The 25,852-nt window shown below is 41.5% G+C and overlaps 1 protein-coding gene across 1 annotated transcript in view; it reads right to left on the reverse strand.

Moving 5' to 3' along the window:
* LOC126412921 (uncharacterized) overlaps positions 1–25,852 on the reverse strand; it is a 224,791-nt gene that overhangs the window by 122,918 nt on the left and 76,021 nt on the right. The window contains exon 5 of the mRNA XM_050082810.1: positions 12,584–12,736. Coding sequence (XP_049938767.1) covers positions 12,584–12,736 — 153 coding nt within the window. The remainder of the gene's footprint in view (positions 1–12,583; positions 12,737–25,852) is intronic.

Here is a 25,852-nt window from a genome sequence, read left to right on the forward strand (position 1 = left end):
AGCAAAGTCACTAAACAGCACGTCAAGAGCCTCCAGACACTGAAAAACTGATTGCACAGGCTCTTGGACAGAAAATCCATTTCTGAGTGTCTACAAGAGGGCCAAAACTGCTCGCTGGCAACGCTGACTTGCACCAGACGACACAAGAAAACATATCACAAGAGGACAATACCACAGCAAAGGTAAACACACAATGACATCATGAGTAGGAAGAATGACTGCAAGCTTTAGACTTCAGAAACCAGTGGGCGATGAAAACTGTCACAATGAAGATCCACTTACTGGATGTGGAATTATTCTAGCGATGATTCAGTACACAAACGGGTCATCCACTGACATAAGCAACTTAGTCAAGGCACAGACGATTATCACCTTGCACCTGGGACTGAGCTTTTCAGAAACAGCAGAGATCATTACCTGTTCACGTCCTGCTGTTGAGAACTTTTGGAAAGTGGTTAAGGACAGTGAAACTAAGAACAGGTGACAAGGTGTCGGACCTCATCACAGAACGTGGAAGTTAGAGGCAAGTCCATTCTGTAAAGCAAGTTAAGTGGCATTTGGTGAGAGATTTGATGGCAGAGTACAGTGATGGCATGGGCATAAATATTTTGGAATGTACTGTTCAGCATACACTGCTGCACATGTGGTTCAAATGGCTCTGAGCACTATGGGACTTAACATCTGAGGTTAGTTAGAACCTTAAATCTAACTAACCTAAGGACATTATATATAAAAACAAAAATGAGGTGACTTACCGAACAAAAGCGCTGGCAGGTCGATAGACACACAAACAAACACAAACATACACACAAAATTCAAGCTATCGCAACAAACTGTTGCCTCATCAGGAAAGAGGGAAGGAGAGGGGAAGACGAAAGGAAGTGGGTTTTAAGGGAGAGGGTAAGGAGTCATTCCAATCCCGGGAGCGGAAAGACTTACCTTAGGGGGAAAAAAGGACAGGTATGCACTCGCACACACGCACATATCCATCCACACATACAGACACAAGCGTCCATGCCCAACGCAGGATTTGAACCTGCGACCATAGTGGTCGCACAGTTCCAGACTGAAGCACCTAGAACCACTCGGCCACAGCGGCTGGTGCTGCACATGTGCCTCACAGCACTTGGCCCCATGTGTTCCCATGTTGACTGATTGGACCGTGGACCAACAGATATGTGTCACCTGATTAGATGAATCATATATATCTTCAACATTTTGTGGCCCTGTCAGCAACTGTATAAATATTAATTTTAATTTTAATAATCAACAGCCTCAGTTGCACTGTTTACCTAGAATTTTCCTAGGTTTCAGTCGGGATAACCCAACCTTCTTCAGAATAACAGTAACTACCATTTGTCCATAGTGGACATTGCCAAGCTAAAACTACAAATCCGTAAATTATCTGAAACTGTGTCAGCCCCACTTGACGATGTCCACTATGGACAAACGGTAGTTACTGTTATTCTGTAGAAGGTTGGCTTATCCCGACTCAAACCTAGATAAATTTTAGGTAAAGGGTGCAACTGAAGCTGTTGATTATTAAAATTAAAAAAAAATGAATCATATATCTTGTTATAGCAGGTCCAGATGCACTGTCATCCATGCGAATGGCTACTCACAACAAGAGTGCCATGCCATGCACAAAGGGCAGTGGAGACAGTAATACAATATGCTACACGGGACATTTACCTGTGCGTCCATGGCACTTGAGATAGTAATCAAAGATAGCATAACATCTGTGGACTATGTGAACATTATTCAAACCACCTGCATCCCTTCATGCTTGATGACTTGCCAAGCAATGATGCCATCTTCCATCAGAATAACCATCTGTACCACAAGGCCAGAATCTTGCTAAAGTCGTTTGAAGAACGAGATAGTGAACTCATGCTGACATCTTAGCCAGCAAATTCATCTGATGTCAACCTGAAGGATCATTTCTAAGATACATTAAGGCACCAGTTCCACACTCACAAAAAATAGACCTGTAATTTATTGAAACTGCGTGATCTGTGCGTAGACATCTGGTTCCACATAAATCTGGAAACCTACCGAGGACTTGTTGAATTCATTCCATGCAGAATTGCTACTGTACTGCATTCTAACAGAGGACCAAGATACTATTGAGCAGATAGTCATAATATTTTGGCATAGGAGTGTATGTGCAGGCAGCAACATATGTGAAACTTCAATGCATATACCATGTTGGCCTGAATATAAGCCACACCTTTTCCTCAAAATCTGATGAAGAAAATTTAGAGTGCAGTTTATCTGTACTGACCTACAAATACTGGTACATTCTCATATCTCAGAAACTTTGACTATACCCAACTGCTCGTCCCTTTACATGAAAGAGAACAATAATACCACTAATGCTTGGAAACTGATCATTGCATATGAGATTACAATATAACAACTTTTGATTGTTAACATTTCATTTATGTAGTTACTACAGTGGTATGCAAAACTTAAGGGCAAAAGTCACTTTCCCTCGATGAAACTTGCACCATACATAGAAAGGACTGCTACAGATACCATAACTGCAGCAATATGCAATGTGACAAACAGAAGCTATACTTTTATTCAAAGGCAATAATTAAACTGAAGTTGCTGTGGTTCCTGATACACACTTTGCAAGAAATATGCAATGAGATGAACAGAAGTTATACTTTAATTAAACTGAAGTCACCGTGATTCCTGATACGCACTTTGCAATGTGCTCCCATGCTGGCCACAAGATTGGTAAGGAGTTCTTGTTGACAACAGCTGGATGGTTGATAGTGCATGTGGATGTGCTGCAATATGTCTCCCCAATGCATCCCACACTTGCTCGATGTGATTTAAGTCAGAGGAATGGGTAGGCCAGTCAATTTGCTGAATATCATCTCAATCCAAGAGCTCCTCACATGCACTGTTCCTTGGGTCATGCATTGTCATTCATGAAAATCAAGTCAGAGCCGAAAACACTTCTGAAAAGATGCATTTGGGGAAGGTGTACAATGCCACAATAATACTTACCAGTGAGTATACTGTATTCAAATATATGGTGACCAGTATGCCCATGCAACATTATGCCTCTCCACACCATAACACGTTGACCACCAAAATGATTGTGTTCAACAGTGGTAGATGTACCCTCGTACGGCGGGAGGTGGGAGCAAGTAGTGCAATCAGGAACACTGTCAAAATTATCGTTTTAGTGGTCTAAATGCTATGGTGTGGGGAGGCATAATGTTTCATGGATGTACTGCCTCCAAATCTTTGATCATGGTACACTCACTAAAACTAAACTCTGACTGAATAGCCCACAAAGGCCCGATGGTACGGCCATGTCAGCCTCAGCCCACATGGAGGGGCATGTGGTCAGCACACCGCTCTCCCACTCATATGTCAGCTACCAAGACAGAAGCCACTACTTCTCAGTAAAGTAGCTCCTCAGTTTGCCTCACAAGGGCTGAGTGCATCCTGCTCCCCCAACAGTGCTCAGCAGACCGGATGGTCATCCATCCAAGTGCTAGCCCAGCCTGACAGCACTTAACTTTAGTGATCTGATGGGAACTGCGGCAAGGCCATTGGCACAGTACACTTACTGGTCATTGTTATTGTGAGACTATACTCATTCTCCACATGTGTCTTTATAAGCATACATTTGGCTCCTTCTTCATTTTTATGGCTGACAGTGTGTGACTATATCATACAGCACAAGTAGAGGAGCTCTTGGAACGAGACAATATTCAGCTAATGGACTGGTCTGTTCTTTCCCTGGCAGGAAAAGGCAGTTGGTTGACGACATAGCTGTGAGTCATGCTCAGATAGCCTAATGGTAACCTATCGCTCTCGAAAAGCATGCATGTCCAAAAGATCATTGAATCGTAATTCGGAATAACATATGCACTGTAACATAGTTTTCATGAGGGGGTTAATCAATCAGTAACAAAAAAAGGGCTGACTGACAGAGTTATTGATGGACTGGCTAAATGATGTCTGGAATTGCAGACCTGGTGCACTACTATGTCAGTCTTGGATGCCTTCAAATGTCATACCACACCTAAAGAAAAAAACTACCTAAAGGTATGACTTGAAAACTACAGATGATTAATGTCATCATAAACAAGCCATTTAAAGACCTTTGGCTTATAGAAGGGGATCACGCCCACAAGATTAAACGTCCATCAGTCAGTCTTATGATCCTCTCTTCCTGCTGCACTATATCACCAGTCTACCATCAAAGAATTCAACAAGTTCTGCTGTCCAGTAGAGAAAACTATGTACTTTCAGTGGAACAGAGACAAAAATACTGACACTTACGAAGAAAATACCGCTGTTGAAGTTAACAGTGACATCAGCGAAACTGTGATCAGAAAGCTGGAATTTTTATGTAATATATTTAGATTATAATATAAAAATGTGATTAACCATTATCGTATTGTGAAGAGTTTTTGTCAATGGGTAACAAGACATAAATGTCTCTCTCTTTTTTTTACCCTTTGACAATTAAGGATGCAGCTTATATTAAGATGCGGCTTATATTTGGGCCAGTAAGGTAATATGCTGACTGTAAAACATGTTTACAACATAGTTATCGAAGTGAACAGTAACAATCATTATTATGTTTAACCAAAATTAATGGACATTCATGTTGTTGTTGTTGTGGTCTTCAGTCCTGAGACTGGTTTGATGCAGCTCTCCATGCTACTCTATCCTGTGCAAGCTTCTTCATCTCCCAGTACCTACTGCAACCTACATCCTTCTGAATCTGCTTAGTGTATTCATCTCTTGGTCTCCCTCTATGATTTTTACCCTCCACGCTGCCCTCCAATACTAAATTGGTGATCCCTTGATGCCTCAGAACATGTCCTACCAACCGATCCCTTCTTCTGGTCAAGTTGTGCCACAAACTTCTCTTCTCCCCAATCCTATTCAATACTTCCTCATTAGTTATGTGATCTACCCATCTAATCTTCAGCATTCTTCTGTAGCACCACATTTCGAAAGCTTCTATTCTCTTCTTGTCCAAACTATTTATCGTCCATGTTTCACTTCCATACATGGCTACACTCCATACGAATACTTTCAGAAATGACTTCCTGACACTTAAATCAATACTGGATGTTAACAAATTTCTCTTGTTCAGAAACGCTTTCCTTGCCATTGCCATCCTACATTTTATATCCTCTCTACTTCGACCATCATCAGTTATTTTGCTCCCCAAATAGCAAAACTCCTTTACTACTTTAAGTGCCTCATTTCCTAATCTAATTCCCTCAGCATCACCCGACTTAATTAGACTACATTCCATTATCCTTGTTTTGCTTTTGTTGATGTTCATCTTATATCCTCCTTTCAAGACACTGTCCATTCCATTCAACTGCTCTTCCAAGTCCTTTGCTGTCTCTGACAGAATTACAATGTCATCGGCGAACCTCAAAGTTTTTATTTCTTCTCCATGAATTTTAATACCTACTCCGAATTTACCTTTTGTTTCCTTTACTGCTTGCTCAATATACAGATTGAACAACATCGGGGAGAGGCTACAACCCTGTCTTACTCCCTTCCCAACCACTGCTTCCCTTTCATGTCCCTCGACTCTTATAACTGCCATCTGGTTTCTGTACAAATTGTAAATAGCCTTTCGCTCGCTGTAATTTACCCCTGCCACCTTTAGAATTTGAAAGAGAGTATTCCAGTCAACATTGTCAAAAGCTTTCTCTAAGTCTACAAATGCTAGAAACGTAGGTTTGCCTTTCCTTAATCTTTCTTCTAAGATAAGTCGTAAGGTCAGTATTGCCTCACGTGTTCCAGTGTTTCTACGGAATCCAAACTGATCTTCCCCGAGGTTGGCTTCTACTAGTTTTTCCATTCGTCTGTAAAGAATTCGTGTTAGTATTTTGCAGCTGTGACTTATTAAGCTGATAGTTCGGTAATTTTCACATCTGTCAACACCTGCTTTCTTTGGGATTGGAATTATTATATTCTTCTTGAAGTCTGAGGGTATTTCGCCTGTTTCATACATCTTGCTCACCAGATGGTAGAGTTTTGTCAGGACTGGCTCTCCCACGGCCGTCAGTAGTTCCAATGGAATATTGTCTACTCCGGGGGCCTTCTTTCGACTCAGGTCTTTCAGTGCTCTGTCAAACTCTTCGCGCAGTATCATATCTCCCATTTCATCTTCATCTACATCCTCTTCCATTTCCATAATATTGTCCTCAAGTACATCGCCCTTGTATAGACCCTCTATATACTCCTTCCACCTTTCTGCTTTCCCTTCTTTGCTTAGAACTGGGTTTCCATCTGAGCTCTTGATATTCATACAAGTCGTTCTCTTATCTCCAAAAGTCTCTTTAATTTTCCTGTAGGCGGTATCTATCTTACCCCTAGTGAGACAGGCCTCTACATCCTTACATTTGTCCTCTAGCCATCCCTGCTTAGCCATTTTGCACTTCCTGTCGATCTCATTTTTGAGACGTTTGTATTCCTTTTTGCCTGTTTCACTTACTGCATTTTTATATTTTCTCCTTTCATCAATTAAATTCAATATTTCTTCTGTTACCCAAGGATTTCTACTAGCCCTCGTCTTTTTACCTACTTGATCCTCTGCTGCCTTCACTACTTCATCCCTCAAAGCTACCCATTCTTCTTCTACTGTATTTATTTCCCCCATTCCTGTCAATTGCTCCCTTATGCTCTCCCTGAATCTCTGTACAACCTCTGGTTCTTTTAGTTTATCCAGGTCCCATCTCCTTAAATTCCCACCTTTTTGCAGTTTCTTCAGTTTTAATCTACAGGTCATAACCAATAGATTGTGGTCAGAGTCCACATCTGCCCCTGGAAATGTCTTACAATTTAAAACCTGTTTCCTAAATCTCTGTCTTACCATTATATAATCTATCTGATACCTTTTAGTATCTCCAGGGTTCTTCCATGTATACAACCTTCTTTCATGATTCTTAAAGCAAGTGTTAGTTATGATTATGTTGTGCTCTGTGCAAAATTCGACCAGGCGGCTTCCTCTTTCATTTCTGTCCCCCAGTCCATATTCACCTACTATGTTTCCTTCTCTCCCTTTTCCTACACTCGAATTCCAGTCACCCATGACTATTAAATTTTCGTCTCCCTTCACAATCTGAATAATTTCTTTTATTTCATCATACATTTCTTCAATTTCTTCGTCATCTGCAGAGCTAGTTGGCATATAAACTTGTACTACTGTAGTAGGCGTGGGCTTCGTATCTATCTTGGCCACAATAATGCGTTCACTATGCTGTTTGTAGTAGCTTACCCGCATTCCTATTTTCCTATTCATTATTAAACCTACTCCTGCATTACCCCTATTTGATTTTGTGTTTATAACCCTGTAGTCACCTGACCAGAAGTCTTGTTCCTCCTGCCACCGAACTTCACTAATTCCCACTATATCTAACTTCAACCTATCCATTTCCCTTTTTAAATTTTCTAACCTACCTGCCCGATTAAGGGATCTGACATTCCACGCTCCGATCCGTAGAACGCCAGTTTTCTTTCTCCTGATAACGACGTCCTCTTGAGCAGTCCCCGCCCGGAGATCCGAATGGGGGACTATTTTACCTCCGGAATATTTTACCCAAGAGGACGCCATCATCATGTAATCATACAGTAAAGCTGCATGCCCTCGGGAAAAATTACGGCTGTAGTTTCCCCTTGCTTTCAGCCGTTCGCAGTACCAGCACAGCAAGGCCGTTTTGGTTATTGTTACAAGGCCATATCAGTCAATCATCCAGACTGTTGCCCTTGCAACTACTGAAAAGGCTGCTGCCCCTCTTCAGGAACCACACGTTTGTCTGGCCTCTCAACAGATACCCCTCCGTTGTGGTTGCACCTACGGTACGGCTATATGTATCGCTGAGGCACGCAAGCCTCCCCACCAACGGCAAGGTCCATGGTTCATGGGGGGGGGGGGATGGACATTCATATAATTAAGATAAAATAATGAGGAAATTTGAACATATACGTTGAATTAAACATGTGATTAATAAAACTTTTCAGAAAGTGGAGGGAGGAGGCAAGATTTTCAGCAGAATGGCGTATTCTATAAACATTCACAGTTAGTTCTGTTTTTGACACGTTTAATTCCCAGTTAAAATCCATGTAAGCATGAATTCTTTGGTGATTATCTTTTAAAAATAAGAATATTTGTACCATCTAAAACTGAAAAAAAGTTTCCAAGCCAAAATTTCTTTAATGGAAACAAGTATATAAGCAATGTTACTTTAGTGTGAGACTAACGATTGGTGATTTTAACTTCAGGAAAAGTTTTTGTAAGTTTCAAATCATCTAAATGACTAAAACTATTAGCCACAAAGGTTGAATTTATCACCTCGAAAAAAGTTATGTTGTTTGTTTGCAACTGCATATCCGCAACTGTGGTGAGGATGGGAAAAACCGACCGGTTACAACTGATACCGGTCTTTTACTTCTGAATAACAGGTATCTTTCGGTATTTATTTGGCCTTGGTTACAACAGGCGATTATTCTTATTTTACTATTAACTCAGTATACAAAGGAAATATCAATTAGCCATAGTAATAGTGCTAAAAATTTTGGTTTTCAAATAAACCTCTTCAAAAAACGAGTAATTTTTATTCGTAAAATTTACTTTGCTTTGAAATATTGTGTTATAGTAGAAAATGGGAAAAGCGATCAGTGCTATGAACCAGCTGACAGAAACGAACACAAACTGATCAAGCTGTACAAGTTACCAGCTATTAGGCAAAACACATGTTAATGCAATGTTGAGACTTGGACTGATCTGTATGATAGTTTTTCACTGTCGTCGTTGGACATCAGTTGTATTACGGAATGGCACCATCCCTAGTCTGGAAGTACTTTATTAAATGCAATGACCCATTTGCTTTAAAAGCTACAAACGGGAGGAGCTACAACAAACTTGCGACATTATATGAGTTTACGATAAAAACAGGAAATAGTTGATCTGCTGCCTATGTCTACATAATATGCTTTCATGTGCTGACAGCCCTTGAAAACGGACAAATTAACATGATTATACAGTTCTTCAACCTCAGTCTTCACCCTGTAGCATCAACTATTTGTAATGCCCAAATAGTGGTATGATCCTCGATTACAAGATGATTTTTGAGCAGAGTTTCAAAAAACTGAAATCAATAGGAGAGAACTGGTAATGTTTTGTATTATTCAGCCATTTATCACTTTCTGGGAAAAGTAGCGAATGATGGATGGACTAAGTTCTTTTTTCTTTGTCTGTTTACTTAAATATTTTTGTTCTATGTAACTTGAAACCAAGGGAGTCAAAATTTATGAGTTTTTGTTCGATTTCTGCGTTTATTACATTAGATAATAGGGAAAAAACCGAAAATCGGTTGTTTCAGAAACCGGTTAATTTGAGTGGTTTTAACAGTCAGGTTAAACTGGGTTTGAAAGAACCGATATAGCTGGTTGTTTCAGCGATAACCACGATCCCTAAACCATGGTGCACACTGAATCCTCATGCCACAGTATCGCAGCACACCAGTACAGGAGCCAAAGGAAAATAGCATAGCACATTGATAAAATGGAAAGTCGTGTCGCAACACGTTTTCGGAAGCAGTGGTACGTTGCAATTGTGTCAGGCCAACCCAGACAGCTAAATAAGTCATGTGGATTGACCTAACACAGCTACAACATACCCGCTGCTACAATAGATTGCACCATTTTGTTTTGGCTCATCTAGCTGCGTGGGGATTTCTCCATGTATCAGGACTGCCGACCTGCAAACAAATAAAAAATTAGTTACCAGACTTTATTTCTTCGAGGTGATGCTTAGGGTAAGGTGATACAATTTCGATATAGGTGCAACTCCGATCAGCATAAGGTTTCGCTCCATTTGTCAGCCTCGAATAGTTGGTAGCGCTTGCCTTTGTGTGGCGTTGTAGTGTTGCAGGTTTCTACGGCTCCTCCTTTCTTTTCCAAGAATACACCACTTTGTGCTACGGAGATACAAATTTTTTCCTCTTAAGAGGTAAGTGAAGCTACTTAGTCTAACGCGCTCATATAAATTTTCTAGTTTCCACGCGCGTGGAAATTCTATACTAGTGAGGTTAGAAACTCGTTTTCTGTTTGGGCGCGTTCTGAGGCACCTGCAGAGAAAGCCTATGTGACGTCTGTTTCCATCTCTTGGCACAATTCATTACTATTTACTCGTGATTTCACTCACGCCAATAGTACATTTTCGATCAGAAAAATGGTACAATTTCGATACCCTAGTACAATTTCGGTCACTGCAGTTTTTTAGTTGAGCCCGTCACAGTTGGTTACCACAGACATATTATACACAATTATTGCAAATAAATTCTGTACATTTAAACATTTTACGTGGTAAAGTGAATGAAAATGCAAGCTGGATTAACTGCAACTAGTCCTATAGAAAACAGATTTGGCCATCCAACGGTACTCAATTCTGAAATGGAAGATGCTTTGGTTCAGAGAGCTTTATTTCTAGAATAGCGAGGACTGGGTCTGTCGCCACTCCAGTTAAGAAGAGCTGCATTTCGGTTCGCTGAGAAAAATAATTTGAAACATCGATGAAACTTGAAAGCAACGTTGCTAGAATCAATTGTTTTAGAGTATTTGTTAAGAGACACACTCACCTTAGCCTGAGAAAACCCAAGGGTCTTTTGCAAGCCAGAGCTGAAGGCTTAAATAAAGCAGAAGTAAGTAAATATTTCCCGAATTTAGAAGAAATCTTAAAGGAATTTAATTTGTTTGATAAACCAGAGTGTATTTATAATATGGATGAATCCGGCTTTCCTCTTAACAACGGGGCCAGAAAAATGGTAAGTCGTAAAGGAAAGCGAGAAGTTGTGTCACTAACAAACGTGGAGAGAGGACAAAGTGTGACTGTTGCTGCATGCATGAATGCAAATGGTACGTATTTACCACCAATGATAATTTTAAAGGAGTGAGGAAACGCCCTGAATCTCAAGATGGCTTACCTTCTTGTTCCATTCGGAGATCAGTGAATCGGGATATATTAATGAAGAATTGTTCATGGTCTGGCTTCGACACTTCAATAAATACAAATTAATGGGTAGCCCTATTACACTTCTTATTATTGAAAACCATGGCAGCCATACCAGCTTAGATGCTGTAGAATATTGTCAGGAAAATGGGATAGAACTTTTGGGATTGCCTCCACACAGTACAAAAGTACTGCAACCATTAGATAGACCTTTCCTCAAGTCCCTAAAGGCTCAGTAACACAGAAATGCAACTGACTGGATTCATCGCAATCCCAATGAAAGAATTACAAAACAATGATTCTGTACTCTTTTCTGTGATGCCTGGGGCAAAACTGCATCCATTGGGTGCATAGTCAAAGGGTTCCAATGAACAGGAATAATGCCCTTTTGCAAAGACATTGTTCCTGGGGATAAATTTGAACCTTCAACGTTATTCGAGGCTCCTGCTCCTTCAATCTCCACCAGCCAAGCTACTAACAGCACTATGGGAGAAGAACCCTTATCTTCAAAAGATGTAACTGAAGAACACGGATAATCCATAACGCCAGGGTCCAGTACCATTTCTCAGCACGATGGTGTCAAGGACATTTTGCCACGTCCAGAGAAAAAATTATCGTCTCGGAAGAGAAAAACACAGACATCAACTAGGCTCGCTTCAGACGAAAACCTGGAAAACCCCCGCAGCAAGAGAAAACTTTTTCAACAGGGTAGAAGGAAAGCAAAGAACAAATGCAACAAGAGCAATAAACAGAAATGTACATCTGTGAGTAATAATGAAAGAAGTGTACCAAGCTTCAAATCGCCAGCAAACAACGAATAATTGTGGATTTTGCTTATTGATTTATTATAGTGCAGAATCAGCAGCTAAGGGTGACTGGATCTGCTGCCAAAAATGCAATGTTTGGTACCACGAGGTATGCATTGGTGCCCGAGGGAAAAAGTGCTTTTTGCGTGGATGATGCCACTGATCAAAATTGTACCAGGAAGTGATCACAATTGTACCTAGTAGGGTACATTTTCGATTGATTTTCTCAATTCTGTAACCTTTTCTTGTGTTAATACCAACAATTGTAATTGTCTAATATGTGTGTTACATATTCATTAAACATCCAAGAACAAGTGCCATAACTAAAATTATTTCTTTTCTGAATATATTTCCAGTTACAATAACATTTGTCCGAAATGGAAATGTCGTGTGGCTAGGGCCTCCCGTCGGGTAGACCGTTCGCCTGGTGCAGGTCTTTCGATTTGACGCCACTTCGGCGACCTGCGCGTCGATGGGAATGAAATGATGATGATTAGGACAACACAACACCCAGTCCCTGAGCGGAGAAAATTTCCGACCCAGCCGGGAATCGAACCCGGGCCCTTACGATTGACAGTCTGTCACGCTAACCACTCAGCTACCGGGGCGGACTGTCCGCAATGATTGCAATTGTACCACCTTAACCTAAATCTTTTCGCCTGCCTTGCGTACTGTATGGAGTGCTGCGCTTTATGTTAAGGACAGTGCATTGTCCTGAAATGACGACTCGGACTATAGCAGAAATTGGGAAGTGGACACACACCTCTCTGTAGGAGTCTGTGTAGATGAGTGCCGTGTCGACGGAGGCGAGAAGGGACGAGTTGTCGTCACGCCGGTACACCATGAAGCCCAACACCGGCCCCTCCAACTCGATGCCCAGCGCGCACTCCGACAGCGACACGTTGGACACTGGAACCTGGGGACACGGGAAACGGTGAAGACTGCGGTCTTGGGTCTCTCTGACAATGAGGCTGGCCACAATCTTGAAACTGGAGAAGGATAATTTAGGAAATTGGCAACGAATGTTTCGAAAGAGTCATTCCAGCATTCGTCGTGCAACACAGCAACTGTCTAGTCTCATAATATCCGACAATCTGGTCGCTATCTCTGACGACGTGTTAACCCTTAGCTTCCTAGCTCATCTTTTCGTCACGCTCTGCTTCAGGTGTGGTCTGAAAGTCCACTATATTTAAACAGCCGTAAAAATTGCATTCAGCAGTTTCAGTGAAATGTTTCAGTATTTATACATCCAAATAAATCTTAACATTTAGTTTTACGAAAAAAAGCATTTAAACAAAAACTGCACAAAATGAACATAATATTCCATGATAATGTTAATGCTATGAAAAGTCAAATACTCTCTAACATCATAGCAGATTAAGACTGTGTGCCACAGCGAGACTCGAACACGGGACCTTTGCAAGGTTCAAGAGCTTCTATGAAGTTTGGAAGGTAGGAGACGAGGTACTGGCGGAAGTAAAGCTGTGAAGACGGTGTCCTGAGTCGTGCTTGGGTAGTTCAGTCGGTGGAGCACTTGCACGTGAAAGGCAAAGGTCCTGAGTTCGAGTCTCGGTCTGGCACACAGTTTAAATCAGCCAGGAAGTTTCATATCAGCGCACACTCCGCTGAATTTCATTCTGGACCCTGACTCTAAATTTTACTTTTTGCTGTGTTTTTATTGTTTGCATACTTGTAACAATAAAAACATAAAAAAACTCCCATAAAACATTTTTAAAAAAGAAAATTTCACTAGTACTTTTCAGGTTTCCTTCTCAGAGGCGTTTTTTAGCTAGCTGTAAATGTTTGTAGAGAAATCAAGTTAGATTGGCTTCTAGCGACAGTTACAAATATAAGGCGTCTTTCTATTCTTTTCTGGGTTACAGCATTCGTCGTGGAACAAAATATGAAAGGTTACATTAATATCACATAAAAAACATCCAAATAAATTTTAACGTTTATTTTTACGAAAAAATGCATTTAAACGAAAAACTGCGCAAGATACTACATGATAATACTATGAAAACTCAACTACCCTGAACTCTAAATTTTACTTTTCGTTATATTTTTATTGTGTATTAGACATGTAACAATAAAAATTATAAAACCTCCCATTAAACACCCAAAACATGAAAACACACTAGTACTTTTCAGGTTTTTAGTGTCCATCTCAGAAGACTCGCTGGAAATTTTTGTAGAAAAATCACGTTAGATTGGCTTCTTGCAAGAATGACAAATATAAGCCGTCTTTCTCTTCTTTTTTGGCTCGCAGGTGGAGCATGTTTTGCGTTTTTTCAGTCTTTCTATAACGATGGTGAATGGTTGCACGTAGTTCACAGGGTATGTGACAGTTGTTGATTCGCTTTTCGTCTGTGGTGTCGCCAATGAGTTTGCAAACTTCTTCAAAACATTAAAGCGGCTCACTTGGGCATCGTCTTTGTAGCAATTGTGAAGGACAAACGCATTCACCCAATTTATTTCCAGCATGCCATTGGTTATCGTTGGAAGAGGTTTCAATGACCAGCGATATTTGTATCAGCTAAATATATTTGTATAAGAACCTTTAGCTAAAGATTCAGTCTCTACATTTCTGTCTTCATCACTTTGATCACCTGTTTGTTTCAAGGAATACACAGATGTCAAAACAAATTCGTCTTGACTTTCGCACTGTTCCTATTCTGAATTATGTTCACTTTCAATTTCGTTGTCACTATCTGATCCACCATCACTTCCTAAACTGTCCAAACCATTTAAAAACAGTATCCTCAAAATCAGCAGACAAAGACCTGGCTACTGAATCCGTAACGCAAAGTCCCAGGTGCGCTCTTAGAGACCGGTAGCACGAAAGAATGAGTGTAGGTCCATGTCACATTCAAGTGACTACTGACAAAGGGGAAAAAAACGAAAACACTCATAGCGAACATGTTCAATATACACTGTAAGTGTCAGAGACAGTTAGTGACATAGTAAATTACCTGTGTGTAGTGGAACATTCATTTTTTACCTGCACAAGAATGAAGCAATGTAGGATTTCACACAACACTCATACGTGTTATGTAGCCTTACTTGTTAGACAAGAAACATCAACGATCTGTCAGTAACAGTACCGTTATAAAAATAATTTTTTACTGGTGACAGCTGGAATATCATTCTACACAAAGAGTAAGCCGTTCTTCGCATATTGTGCAATAATAACGTGATTCTCGGCATTTCTTCTATTGAGCGGAAATTTTTCATAGCTTTGTTAGTCGCATTTTCTTATCAGGGAAGGGACCCCGTGAGCAGATCCTAAACATCTCGTAGCTCATAGATAAGACAAGGAAATATTATATCAGGATGTACTTTATGGATTACAAGAAAGCTTTCGACAAGGTGAAATGGTCAAAGCTCAGGACTATTCTCATCGAGATGGGTACGCCGAGACATCTGGTATATCTGTCTGACAACTGTATCTTCCTAATACAGCGACAGTAAGAATCATTAACACCTTCTCAAACACCAAGGTTGGATTCTCTCCCCATTATTGTTTAATGCCTATAGTGAGCGCATAATGAGAAAGCTTCCTGAAGACTGGTATGCCGGCTTTGTTGTAGGTGACAGAAAAATTATTAATCTCAGGTAAGCTGATGACACACTGATTTCTGAAACAGACGAACATCAACTGGAAACCTTCATGCGAAGGTTGGCCGAACGAAGCAGAGAATATGGTCTTGAAATCAACAAAACAAAGACCAAAGTGCAATTATGGAGCGTCCTAATGACAAGGACCTGATATCACAAGAACTGCTGGTTATGAGGTCGTCAGTCGGTTCGAATACCTAGGATCTGTTGTCACTGATACTGGAGAGTGCGAACCTGAGATCTGTAGGCACACTTGGATTGCGAGAAATTCTACAGTAAAACTTGTTCACATCTCGAAAGAGACCTCCGTCACTGCGAAGAAGAAGCTCACACTCGTCCGAACGCCAATCTTCCCTATCACAACCTACGCAGCAGAAACTTGGACGATGAAGACGGCAATTCACGCAGGATCGATACTCTGGAAACGTGGTGCTATAGAAGATTACTTCGAGTACCACGGACAGGAAATCCTGAGGCAGTTCGGCTTCAGAACAAGACTGTTGACTCTTGTCAATCAAACGTTGAAATATTTTGGTCACATTGCCAGAAGGCAAGAGGAAATTGAAAGAACATTAGAGGCAAAAGTCAACGGCCGAGAACGCGCCTACAAGACGAGCTCCATTGCGGTGGATAGACCAGAATAAGAGCTTGACTGGGATGGGCTGGCAGCAAGCAAGCCACCACGCTGAAGACAGATTTTTGTGGAGATAGGTCGTCAAGCGACAACACACATGATACCAATACACAAATAATCGTATATATATATATATATATATATATATATATATATATATATATATATATATGGCTCATCCTAGGTGGGGCGTTTTTTTCTTTTTCTTTTTTTTTTTTTTTTTAATTTCATTCTGACATTTCAAACTGTAATATACACCGTTTCTTAGGTCACATGATGTATCCTAAATTTACAACATTTTGTAACACTGAACATAACAAATACGTGGTTAGAAAAATAAGAGATAGACAGTTGAAACAAATGACCTGTCATAGGACAGAATAACCACAAAAACAATATCAGTTTCGAGATGCTGAAGATGATAGCAGAGTACCTTAACACAACATCGACTTGTCTTTTATACTACATGTAATATGAGCGCTCAGATGCCACACATTAGCAACTAGTGACAATAATAATGTCCATATTAATGACCGCATGACCTCCACAACAGAATACGTTGTACTCAGAACAACAGATGCTCAAAGCGACCTGCCTTCACGTCCAAACATTGTGCAACCCGCAGTATCATACAGCTCTGGACCCTTTGCAGCAAACCTGCGTCCACAGTAACAAGAGCAGCATGAACACGCACTCCCAATTCTTCCACATTCGTCGGAGGAGTAGAGTAAATGTGTTCCTTCTAGTGTCCCCATGGGAAGAAATCCACGGGATTTAGGTCAGGTTGTGGTGTTGCAACTAGTGCGCGATTGCCCATTTGTCTATTAAAAGCTTTACTTCAGAATGTATGTGGGCTGCAACGTAAGCCGGCAGAGTGTTATACAGTCAGTAACGGACGAGTTGTGTCCTGCAGACTGACGTCACGACCATCTGTTGCAGCTGCGCGTGTGAAAGCAGTGGAGTAGCGCTGGCAGACCACTTACATTATACGAACCTAAAAATATTAATAACTAATAAAGGAATAACCTGAGGAACGTCATATTTGATGTACATCCTTCTGTTGTGAAAACAAACAATGTGGCGTTACTCTCTTCTCGCGCTTTCCTCCTCTCTGAGTACTGATTCAACGCGTTCTAGATATTGTACAAATTTACCTACATTGTCTCTAGGTGCAGATATTATTTCATTCTTCCAATTCCAAGGTAACTTATTTTCTACCCCCAAAATGATTTGTTCCATTTCTACGTTATTACTAAGATATGATAGAGCAGTTACCCACCTTTGTCGAAGTCTGAGATCAAAGATAGTTGTATTTTGGAAGTTAGTAAAATTCCATAAAAAAACGTAATTTTCCGACAGTCAAGAATTTAAATAAATACAGTGATGTAATAGTTCACCTTCAGTGACTATGTACGATGATCTGATAACACTTTCAGTGTTCATATATAAATTTGGAAAGTTTTTAGTTTCAGAAAACCTCTGTGATTTTTCTATAATAATAATTTCAAGAATTCTAAGTGAATATGTGTATTGTGTGTTAGGCTGTGTGTGAATGAGAATGCGTGCGTGAGAGTATGTGGGACGTTCGGCATTATTAAAAATCATTCATGTAATTCTTTTGTTTTGTTTATTTAATTAGAGAGTTTTGTGTTACTTAATTTGATGACGTCAATGAGCCTAGAGAAGTGGTTGGTGCTGGCTAGATTTTTGCACGAGCCGCGCCCTAGAAGTAAGTTCTCATTGGTCATAAGTGCTGACAGCCAATGAGAAGCAAAACGGTTGGCGGCCTAGCGAGGAGATATAGTTTTGAGTGTGGGAGATTGAGAGGAGAGTCGTGAAGTAGCTTTGATTGGAGTCGGTTATGCTGGATGTGACTTTTCGCATTATGTGTAAGATGAAGTCTTGGGATGACTTCCGCATTATGGTCCAGTGTTAATGGTATCTGGTAATGACCAGAAACTGTTTATGTTGTGATAATTCCTTCCAACGAATATCGCTAGTGAACTTTGAATTATGTAGCGTGGCGGTACTGAGTATATTCTTACTGAGTATTTTATGGCGAGCATAAACTTTTACTAAAGACAACCACTGAATATCGTGTGCAGAAGTAATTGGCCGATCATTGACTGTGTTACAAGTAATTGGTTTCGGAATTTGGGAAGGTAAAAGTTCTGGCTGTTTTAGGTTTGGTGATAACTGTGAGCAGAAACTTTAGTAATTTTCATAAATATTGGCTGACGATCTTGCTTAACGGCAATAAAGATCTATTGAAGGTTTAAATTTGAACTTCATGTTTAAAGTACGAGTGACATTCCCTTTCCGAATCATTTCTTTAAAGTACATAGAAAACTTTCAGCAAATTTTACCTATAGCGGCCTCCGGCATGTAGCTATGAGGTTACAGTTCCCTCAACACTGCTTTTCTGTGATCTCGTAAGTAGCTGCAGTCAGGAGTTTACGTGCGAAGATCTACCGCTGTAAAGAGGTAGGTGAAAAAAAATTATAACAGAAATTGCATTGCAGCAGCAACGTATAATCCGTCGCAATTGGTGTATCGCATGCACGCACGTAAAAAATCCGTCGCAAGGTGAACGTGGTGGTCATGAAACTGGACCTCTATGTCCGAGCCATTTCCTTGGAAATGTTCTGTCTGAATAATGTCGCACATTAATTCCAGAGTGTGAAGGTGCACCATCATGTTGGGACCATTTCCTCTGCCGAACATTTAGTGGAAAATCATACAGCGCATCAGGCAGGTAGTTTGAGAGAAATGCATTATACATTCATGCAGTCAACTGGTCAGGCAACATGTAGGGGCCCAAACACCTGTCACCTAATATTCTGACCCAGACGCTGATACCAAAGCAAACTTGAAATCCTCGGTCGCGGGTGATGTGCGGGTTAACCTCACACCAATGGTGGGCATTGTGCATATTGAAGACACCCTCACAAGTGATTGCTGCTTCATTCGACCCTATTACGGTGTTCACAAAATCATTGTTGGCTTCCTGTTGTTGTTGGAACCATTCACAGAATTGCATCCACTGATGGCGATCTGCAAGATACAGGTGTTGCGTGAAAGCATAATAACAGGGGTGCAGCCCATTCTTGTGCAGCACGTTAACGACCATGCGTTGCGAGACACGCAGCTGCCCTGCTACGCTACGTGTACTTTGCTGAGGTTCTTGATGTATGACCTTCAGAATAGCTTCCTCAGTAGTTGCAGTATGGCGAGTAGGTGGACGACCTCTGTCACATGAAGGCGCAACTCCATACGAAAAGACACACTTTTATCTGGACGGTGTTAATGAGGATATCTAGTAGCAATTAACGAGCAGCAACACCAGCCCATTTATCAGATGCACCAAGGGCCAGAAGCATATCCACATATTCATCGTTTGTGTATGCCATAGGTCTGCCACATTGGTTTAGAGATTTACAATGAGAAAAATCGATACATGTACGCATGTACATTGGAGTTTGTCACAGGCGCGGTACTCTGTTCGGAACTAGTCCCTGTCTGGTGGACAGCGCATGCAGTATAAACACGCCATCAGCTCTGCTCGCTGTTCCACCTAACGCGCATTACCCCTCTGACAGATATTGTTCTGCATGATTCATCCCGACACCACTAACTGTGAAATGTTCAGTAATAGACAAGATGTCTCCACAATCCCGTCGACAGAATAATAATAATAATAATAATAGTGCATTGAGATACATACTAAACGGCATGTGGTTACAGACTCAGTGCTGAAAGGCATATTTAGTGGAACCATAGTGATAACACATACCACAAATAGTAACCTAGTTTGGACATTATTCACAAAGCACATTGCTAGTCCTACTGGTAACGGAAGACCTTAACGAAATATAATGGATCTGAACGAGGCTAGAATAATACTAATCTATGGGATCGTTGTAGGAGGGTACAAAGAAAACAGGATTCACATCTAGCAGATGAAGTGGTGAGAATAAATTCACGCCCAAGACGTGGAAAGGGCTTCTTTCAAAGCTGACCAATCTTCCATTTCTATGATTGTAGTACGTAAGTGCAAATGTTTTCTAGAAAACCCGCTGCAATTGCTGTTTACAATTAATATGCCGGCTACTGTATCACCCAGACTACATCTACCAAATAAAAAACGGTAACTGTACTTATATTTTGATGCATCACGCAATATGAGACTCGATCATTCACAACATGTTTAGTACATGTTTTGAATGTCATTTTTCTTCTACTCAGTGTGTTGTACACAGCCCAGTTGTACACAGCCCAGTCGAATTAATACGACCAACGTCTATGTTCGAGGTCAACGTGCAATAACCAGTCGCAGACGCAGGTGGCAGCACTAGCAGTGGAGGGTATATAAAGCGTCTTGCGGGAACGTGGAAAACAGTACAGTCACTGTTGTAATTGGAAACGGAGCGATTTATATTACATTCAGAAGGGCAGGATCAGGCTTTCACGCTAAGGGTGCAGGCATTTTCGGAAGGCTGACGATGTAAACTGCTCGCATGCCGCCGTGATTAAAGCATACCGTGCATGGCAAAATGGCGCTATCTACTGATAAAACTGGTGTGAGGAAACTGGTGCACCACAGATAGATGACGCTATAGATGACAAGGGTGTACGACGGCTGCGGGGGATGTGTTAGGGGCGAACAGACGTGCAACTGTTGAGCAAGTGACCACCCAGATGAACCAAGGGGCTACCAACAGAGCTCCCTCAGCGAGCGTTTAGCGAAAGTTGCTTCATATGCCCTCCTCCCCCCCCCCCCCCCCCCCTCAACAGGCGCCTGGTTTATGCATCCATGTTGACTGCTGTGCATCAGCGATGAAGGCAGGAATTTGCACACCAATGCCTCAACTGAACGTCGACTGAGTGGCGGCAGCTGGTCTTTTCAGATGAATCACGTTTTATGGATCATCGAACAGATGGCCGTTAGCGTGTACGGTGTGAAACGTCATTCGTCAGAAAGTTCAGCCGAAGGATGGAGCGTTATGGTATGTGGAATTTTTTTCGTGGCATTCCCTTGGTGATCTCTTCATTCAGGAATGCACAATGGATCAACAGTAGTATACATCTTTTCTTACGTATCATGTCCGCCCCTACATGCAGTTTGTTTTTCCTCAGTATGATGGCATCTACGAGCAGGACAATGCAACGTGTCATACATGTCACAGATTACCTGCTTGGTTCAGAGTGCACCAAGATGAGTTTACCGTACTCCCCTAGGCACCAAACTCCCCAGATTTAAACGTGGGACCACATCGATCTGGCTGTGCGCTCCACCGATCATCAACCGAGTAACCTAGAACAGCTGACTACGGCACTGGAGTCCACATCCCTTCCAGAACCTGCTCAGCTTCCTGCACGTCCGCACTTTGGAAGGTGGGTATTCAGTCTTTTGACTGGTACTCACATAAATGTGACTGCACAGTGTATTTCAGTAGCCTTAATTTAATTTCAAATTCCTTGCTACAGATATGTACCCCATTTCAAGATGGCCTTCTGCGTAATGCACATTCACGAATCCATGTTACTTCCTTTGGTAATTTGCATCATAGCAGCAGATCGTTACGAGACATACACATCCATGAGTTGTCAGCACCGGAAAACAACAATAAAACATTTCCCCCTCTCACATCCTCTTAACCCCGCTGTGTTCGCTCTACTTACGGCTCTGCCCCTGAGGAATGTAACTAACTTTAGGCATCTCGCGGCCGAATTCACTAACGTCAATTACAATTACGCACATCTTGAAATATTACGTTTCTGTAAGAATTTTGGTTTGTTAATGAGTAGGGAAACTACGCTCTTAGGTAATTCTAAACGTTAGTTGACCTGATTGGATTCGGCTGTAGTTGCGAAATGCACGTTGTTTCAAAATACAGCTGAGGACCGCATGCCCCACGAATACTTGATTTGAGCCGCAAGCAATTTGATGACCACTGCACCACACCCTTGCGTAAGGTTAGACGAAAGAGAGAAAACGGTGAGCACAACCCAGTAGCCGATTGTTTGCCTAACGGCTTCCAGGACCAAAAGAATTTGATTCCCATTATTTCATATAACTACTGACCGAATTTAAAATGCTGTCATAATCAACTCATTAGGAGGTATAGTCTTATGTTAAAGATTTAACATAATAAGTCAAGTACTGCAATTATGAATTGTGTACACACAAATGTCTTGATACAGAGCCTTCATTCATCCAGCATTTCAGAATGAGAGCACTTACTGACTTCCAACAAACTTTACTCATAATTTCATACCTTTTAGAAACTTTTTCTCGTTGACGTCCCCTACAAAATAATTAAAGGGGAAAAGATGGTCGCTTACTACAATTTTCGCTGTCCACATAGTAAAACTTCAGCATCGGGCGTGGCGGTTTAATTTTTTTGTACTTCGTAACTACTAACTCTATTTGCAACATATTTTGCAGACAGTATCCACTTACAGCACTGAATATGTCTTCAACCTTAAAGGTTTTACATGCTTAACGAAAAATATTTAAGACAATAACTCACTTGTAAAGTAATCAGACGTATGAGTTCGATTCCTTAAGGAATTGGGGGGTGGGGGGGGGGGGGGGTCACTGGTGCTTCTAAAAGATTAAACCTGCCCATTTCGTTTTGATCGGAACGAAATGCATCCCATTAGCTTTCAAAAACGGAATATTAAGATAAAAGATTTGACGCTGGTTCCAACTGCATATTTAGAGATCATGTTTTAGTTTTGTAATCGCATTCATCACCAGAAAAGCTGTTAGAAAATTATCCGCTTCTACTTCAAATGGTTCAAATGGCTCTGAGCACTATGGGACTCAACTGCTGAGGTCATTAGTCCCCTAGAACTTAGAACTACTTAAACCTAACTAACCTAAGGACATCACAAACATCCATGCCCGAGGCAGGATTCGAACCTGCGACCGTAGCGGTCTTGCGGTTCCAGATTGCAGCGCCTTTAACCGCACGGCCACGCTTCTACTTCGTCGAGAGAGTTATCGAGCACAAGTTTACCGAGGCTCTGGGTGGGGGAGGGGGAGGAGGAGAAGCTATACACTGAAGAACCAAACAAACTGGTACCTGCCTAATATCCTGTAGGGCCCCTGCGAGCACGCAGAAGTGCCGCAACCAACAAGACGTGGCATGGACTCGACTAATGCCTGCAGTAGTGCTGGAGGGAACTGACACCATGAATCCTGCAGGGCTGTCCATAAATCCGTAAGAGCACGAGGGAGAGGAGATCTTTTCCGAACAGAACGTCGCAAGGCATCCCAGATATGCTCAATAATGTTCATGTACGGGCAATTCGGTGGCCAGCGGAGGTGTTTAAACTCAGAAGAGTGTTCCTGTAGCAATTCTGGACGTGTGGGGTGTCGCGTTGTCCTACTGGAATTGCCCAAGTCGGTCGGAATACACAATGGACATGAATGGATGCAGGTGAACAGACAGGATACTTACGTACGTGTCACCTGTCAGAGTCGTATCTAAACGTATCAGGGGTCCCATATCGCTCCAACTGCACACGTCCCACACCATTACAGAGCCTTCACCAGCTTGAACAGTGCCCTGCTGACATGCTGGTCCATGGATTCATGAGGTTGTCTCCATACCCGTGCACGTCCATCCGCTCGATACAATTTGAAACGAGACTCGTCCGACCTGGCAACATGTTTCCAGTCATCAAAAGTCCAACAGACGAGGTGTAAAGCTTTGTGTCATGCAGTGATCAAACTACACGAGTGGGCCTTCGGCTCCGAAAACCCATATCGATGATGTTTCGTTAAATGGTTGACACGCTGACACTTGTTGATGACCCAGCATTGAAATCTGCATCAATTTGCGGAAGGACTGCTCTTCTGTCACGTTGAACGATTTTCCTCAGTCGTCGTTGGCCCCGTTCTTGCAGGATCTTTTTCCGGCCGCAGCGAATTCGCAGATTTTACTGGGTTCCTAATATTCACAGTACACTCGTGAAATGGTCGTATGAGAAAACCCCACTTCGTCGCTACCTCGGGGATGCTATGTACCATCGGTCGTGCGCCGACTATAACACCACATTCAAACTGACTTAAATCTTGATAACCTGCCATTTTAGCAGCAGTAACTGATCTAACATTTGCGCCAAACACTTGTCTTATATAGGCGTTGCCGACCGCAGCGCCGTCTTCTGCCTATTTACATACATCTGAATTTGAATACACATGCCTATACCAGTTTCTTTGGCACTTCAGTGTATATTAGGTTTGAGATTTCACTTGCAAATAGTGAGTATCCATTACACGTTCCGCTTTGCTTCAGACTGATACTGAATTGATACGTCTATTTGCGTGGCGCGGCAAGAAGCGAGTCCGATATGTGAAGATAATTTTTTTCTAGGAAGGAGGGGGCAGCTGTCCCATTGCCTACTAGCTGGGTACGCATATGTTATCTGCACTTACAGATTCTACATCAATCAGCTTGTTCTTGCTGCTACCCACGTTACGATAAAATTAATCACAGATAACGATAAACGTCACCAAACCGCAAACAATGAAGATTTAGGTACGATCAGGGCCGGTTCAAGAGCATTTTTCCACATAAGCGCCGTATCATTTCCCCCCCCCCCCCCCCCCCTTCCCCGCCCACACCCCTCAGACGTTAGTTACCTTTCCTTGGACTCTTCGCAAGACTATTAAAAATAAATCTAAATCCAGTGACCGTAGAGAAAGGTTATTCCTTCTACTAAAATATGTACTACACAGCGTCCGCAGCTCGTGGTCGTGCGGTAGCGTTCTCGCTTACCGCGCCCGGGTTCCCGGGTTCGATTCCCGGTGGGGTCAGGGATTTTCTCTGCCTCGTGATGACTGCTGTCCTTAGGTTAGTTAGGTTTAAGTAGTTCTAAGTTCTAGGGGACTGATGACCATAGATGTTAAGTCCCATAGTGCTCAGAGCCATTTTTGTACTACACAGTAATCCACTGTAACACAAACAGATTTCTTAAACTTATTCCAATCACATTAAGGTAATTCTAGGGCTCTTTAAAAGTTGTTACTGAAACTAGAGATAAGTAGAGCTATTGTATTGAAAAATGTCCTGTCAGCTGAACAGAAATAACGAAAGTATAAAATTGCTGTCAATTGTTTATAGTTTAATAACAATACATTTTAATTCTATAATTTAGTAATTATTTCACTTTCCATCGGAAAAAAGTGGTTATACAGACGTGTTAAATGAGAGACACTGTTTAGCTGCAAAAGTTATGTATGTTATGTGTGAAGCAAATTGATAAACACGATCAAAATTTTTATGTATGCAAATAAAAAGGAAAACACAAATTGGTGTGTGATACGAAAGGGGAATAATAGAAAATATCAGTAAGATCATGCAAAGACGACACGCAGAACACAAATTTAAGATGTAATGTGCTGAAGCAGCGTTGTATTTCTTGTTAAGGTAAGACTTGTGCGAAGTGTTTACCAGACGGGGACTTAACCGAAAAGTTTGCATTTCAAATACTTTCATACCATCTAGTTCAATATTTCATTCTGAGGAGTAAGTGGTGGGTGGTAACCACATACTCGCAAATATCTCGCAAACGGCTCGTTTGCGGGCCCATGTTTACTGCAACGTTTTTGCTTCTGTTCCGTAAACTTTCAAACGTTAACTATGATACGTTACAGAAATTTTCCACTCATGTGCCCCTGGCGCCCCTCACAGCATGACACCCCAAGTGGCCGCATTTGTTTCTTGTGCCCTGGTTCGATAAAGAAAATAAATGTCGTGTGACTAG

The sequence above is a fragment of the Schistocerca serialis genome, chromosome 7, assembly GCF_023864345.2.
Source record: "Schistocerca serialis cubense isolate TAMUIC-IGC-003099 chromosome 7, iqSchSeri2.2, whole genome shotgun sequence".
NCBI classification, from domain to species: Eukaryota; Metazoa; Arthropoda; class Insecta; order Orthoptera; family Acrididae; genus Schistocerca; species Schistocerca serialis.